A 4,692-nucleotide genomic window follows, 5' to 3' on the forward strand; every position below is an offset into this window, starting at 1 on the left:
GCTTTCATGTCATTGAATTTGTTCCTCAAACATTTCAAGTGGTTAATGATATGCAGGTGAGTGAAATCAGTCCTGAATTGCATGTTGATTTTCATGGAAGCCATTTTATAAGCTTCAGCCTTGAAGTTCTTGTCTGGCTTCATGCCATCCAATGCTAAATCTGCAAGATAAGGAATAAGCACATCATCGTGCTCTGGAAGCCAAAACTTATTAGCCACGTCTCTTGAGTTCAACCTGGCACACAGAACTTTTTTTTATGGGCTAATCTTTTCCCTCTTTTCAATGGCGAAGTGTGCTCCGCACCATCAACGTCATGAATATCCTTTCCACCTGAATCACCAGTGTTCGGTGAAAATTGATTAGGTCCACTACTTTGAGAACTGGCTGTGGGAAACATCAAACCGTGTGGACTGCCTAACAAGCTCATGTATGACATTGGCGACTGTGCCATCCCACCATAATTACCATCCCATTGTGGGAATGGTGAGAAAGTATGCGGAGGTGAGGTGAATGGCTGTGGTCGAACAGGCATGTAGTTCATGTTAATCCTTGATGTAGGACTTGGCATTGCATTCGAATGAGAAGGCACGCTTTGCTTATCTGCCGGATTGTTAGCCATACCTAATATATTTTGTAAGCATAGCCATATTAACAATAAAGAAATATAAAACAATATGGGATATGTATGTATTTATTAAGGAATATACGAAATGATGATATTTCTAGTTCAAACGACATAACAAAAGAGCAAGTGATAAAAGTAGTAATGGTTTGGTACAAGCAAAGAAACAATAAACAATATCGATGTAAACAGTATTTTAAAATTCACCAAGTTATTACATAGCCATAGGACAAATACCACACTAAAGTATAGTCCATCACATTTGATTCGTCCTCATTTGTCTCTTCCCCAGTATCTTCATCAATTTCAACATTTTCATTTAAAATATCATCATCCGGATCCTCCAAGGCAATAAAGTTGTGCAACACAGTACACGCTAGTACAATGTCCACTTGAGTGGGAAATGGATAATTCGGCTTCCCCGCAAGAATTTTAAACCGATTCTTCAGTATCCCAAATGTGCACTCAATTTTTGATCTTAAAGATGAATGCCTTAAATTGAACAACTCCTTCCTATTCTTTGGTGTCCTACCGGTGTGCTCTTTTAAATGATATCGGACACCGCGATACGGGGATATGAAACCTGGCATTGTGGTGTATCCAGCGTCACATAGGTAATATTTACCTACATTAATTAAACAGTATTTTAAAATCTCAAATATTGCCAAGTATTTAATATATTATTCATAATATGCACAAGTGAGAATGAATACCATCGTAAACTCGGAGACCGTAAGGCTGTGGCCTAGACAGGGCGTCTTGTAATACCCTATAATCATTTGCTGCCCCCTCCCAGCCAGCCAAGACATAAGTAAATAGTTTATTGGGGGTGCAGGCTGCTAAGATGTTTTGGGTGACCCCTTTTCGCCCTCTAAACCGTGCAACTAGGTCACTAGGTAACACCGCGTCGACGTGTGTGCCATCTATCAAACCAATGCAGTCCTATAAAAAATTATAAATTATACATAGTTAAATAAAAAAAAGTTTATTTGGAAAATTGTTAAGTTGTATGTATTTAATTTACCTTAAAGTAAGGAAAATAATTTGAGTTGTTTGCAATCTCCTCGGGAACTTCTTTTGGGGCTTGCTTCATGTACCGATCACGTAATCCATTCATTGCTTGCAAGACTTTATTAAAATACCTGCTAACTGTTTCCCCTGATCTTATGAACTCAATTCTTATTATTCTATTTTTAGTTTTGTGCCCAATAATACTCAGGAATATAGCAAGCTGTTCTTCAACTTGAACGTGTCTCGTATCTTTTAATAAACCATTTGCTTTCATTACTTCAACAAGTTAAAAAAAGGCCCATCGGTCTCATTCTAATATAAGATTGGCAGCTATCTTGATAGCCTTCCAGAACACGTCTGAAGTGAGCCTCTCTACAATATATTTTTCTGATCCTTTCTTGCTTCGAACAATTTGATATTCTCTTGGGCTTAGCACGCATTCTCAAAATACATGTTACCAAAGTGACCACGGCGCAGACAGCTGTATTAGCACACATCCTCTTCAATTCTTCCTCATCTTCCATATTCATCTACAACCGTTTTAAAATTATCATACAGTTACAGCTTAAGATGGCTACTTATTTCTTGTCAAAATTAAGTAGATAATTGATACAAATATTTATTTCTTTTAAAGCAAGAAATCTAATTGAAATGAAAATTATTTTAAATAATGTTGCATTCCATCTCACACAATTATCAACAAGCAAGATAGACCCAAAACAAACAAACTATATGGTTAGATTACTAATAATTTACACGCACACAAAAAAAGGAAATAAAAGAAAAAAAAACAGCAATTTCAGTTATTAAAAGACTGATTTGAAACATATTATGAAATTAATCTCTACACAGATACCCGCATGAAATTAATCTACCTAACAACCTAATTCTTGCACATTTACAAAAAATCCACTACACAGATACTAATCTACCTAACAACCTAATTCTTGCACATTTACAAAAAATCCACTACACAGATACCCGCATGAATTGTTTTACTATAATATTATGAAATTAATCTCTTAAATCATTGAAATTGCTATCAGCCTCTATTTCTCATATGCTTCAAAATTAAAATTAATTCCTCAAATCACTGGAGAAATAAGTCAAAGTAAGAGGGCAAAATTTTTATACCTAGCTGCAGAGGGGGAAAATGCCGAAGTCCAAGCAAAAAACCCACCGAAGTCAAAGAAAACACCGTAGCCAACAATCACACTCCAACCAGAACAAGATCGAGAAGGGATCACCAAGAATCGAAGGCAAGAAACCCACCAACAAGCTCGTGGAAGACAAAGCTAGGGTTTCGAGAAACAGCCCCGACCCCAATTTGAAGAAGACGAAGCGCGGGAGAAGAGGCGCGAAGAAGAGGGCGATGAGGCGGGAGCAGAACAGCGATTCCAGATCTAGGGATCGAATTCGTGAGGATGAGGAATCGGAATCGACGACATAGCTCATTGTCAGAAATCTCGCCCAAATCCGCACCCAAAGCTCGGATTTGGGTTTCTATAAAAAACCGCCACTGTAGCTACTTTAGGGAAATTGTAATCCCAAAATTTTTGCTGAGCCAAACTCCAGAATAGGATTCACAAAGAATCCAAAAATTACCAAATTGCCACTGTCAGACCCCAAATGCTAATCCTATTCTATAAACTGGTGAAACAAACAGCACCTAAGTGTAGGATAGAGGTCCATCATATTCTTAGTTCTAGATAACTGCTATCACCCACTAATCATATCTCCTCACTCTATGACCAATATTATTGATCCACATAACCAATTGTAGCAATTCTTTACAATTACAGATGTAGAGAGTGAACCTCTTTATGTGTGTGCAAAGGGATATTTCTTTGGTTAAAAAAAATAGAATCATGATATCTTTAAAATAAATTTAGAGAAGTTAAAAGCAAATTCAACAAATATTAATGGCTAAAAAGTTTTAAAATTAGCACATGGGTGTCACGTCAGAAAATTAGGATGAAATTTTTCTTTGCTCTTTTTATTTCTTATGTCACTTTTCGCTTAAAATGAATCAGTACTCTATCAAATAACAACTCGTCCTAATTGAGAAAAGAAATGTTAATTTCCTATATGTAATGCAAATGATTTAATTATAATTAAGCCCAACATATTGAAAAATCATGTCCAAATAACGGAATATGAAAAGAAAAGTTTACATGTTGCACACAGGTATGCCAAAAACAAAATAATCTTTCTCTGTCCCTCTTTTCTTCTTTTGAATTGAAGAGCAAACATTATACGGCTAATTCTCCGATAAAGGAATATCCAGCATCATGTAACTAATTTTCTGAATATGGTTCACATTCTCAAATTATATTATAATGTCTCAAATGAAGTTCACAACAGCTAAAATAGGGAAATTGATGATCAAATGAAGAAATTAATCAAGTTTTGGATAAGCGTGAGGTTTTCCAATTTCGCTCTATTCTTTCATTTCCGCCGTAGTGTACTCTTTAAACCTTATGTCCTTGAACAATATGGGCTCGTGACTAGGGCCTTTAGAAGCCTTGCTAATAAGCTCAGAAATGGGCTTGACAATAACATCATAACCTGGCCCATTACCGATGGCTACGGCTATTCTCTCTCTTCTTTTGTTAACCACTGCTCTATGCTCCACGCTCTTAAATTTTCCATTGCTCATGATCTGTGCAAGGAAAGAAACAAAAGTGATTCTCGACATTTAAATGCATCTCACATTATTAATTTAGGCATAAGGGAACTTATGTGAATGCAATTAAGAATAATATAATAATGATTTACTTAGTGAAGAATATAGTCCTTAACATTATAACTGAATAGAAGATTTCATACGCTCTAAAATTTTGGTGATATGTATGATGTTGTAGTTGTAGTTAGATAGTTATGTACTTATTTGACATTCAGAGAGAGATTTTCCGAGATATATAGACTATTTGGCCTTCAAGAAATTCTAGGATTCAAACTAGGGGTGTCCATTTGGGTCCAAGGCTTGATGTCCAGACCGGACTCCGAGCCGAGCCGAGCTCCGGACCCGAGCTGTCGAGCCGGTGCCTGCACCAGAC

General features: G+C 36.5%; 1 protein-coding gene across 1 annotated transcript in view; it reads right to left on the reverse strand.

The window, feature by feature from the left end:
- LOC109834722 (probable 2-oxoglutarate-dependent dioxygenase ANS) overlaps positions 4,074 to 4,692 on the reverse strand; it is a 7,566-nt gene continuing 6,947 nt past the window's right edge. Inside the window, exon 3 of the mRNA XM_020402745.1 lies at positions 4,074 to 4,295. Coding sequence (XP_020258334.1) covers positions 4,074 to 4,295 — 222 coding nt within the window. The remainder of the gene's footprint in view (positions 4,296 to 4,692) is intronic.

Source organism: Asparagus officinalis, chromosome 3, assembly GCF_001876935.1.
Source record: "Asparagus officinalis chromosome 3, Aspof.V1, whole genome shotgun sequence".
Taxonomy (NCBI): domain Eukaryota; kingdom Viridiplantae; phylum Streptophyta; class Magnoliopsida; order Asparagales; family Asparagaceae; genus Asparagus; species Asparagus officinalis.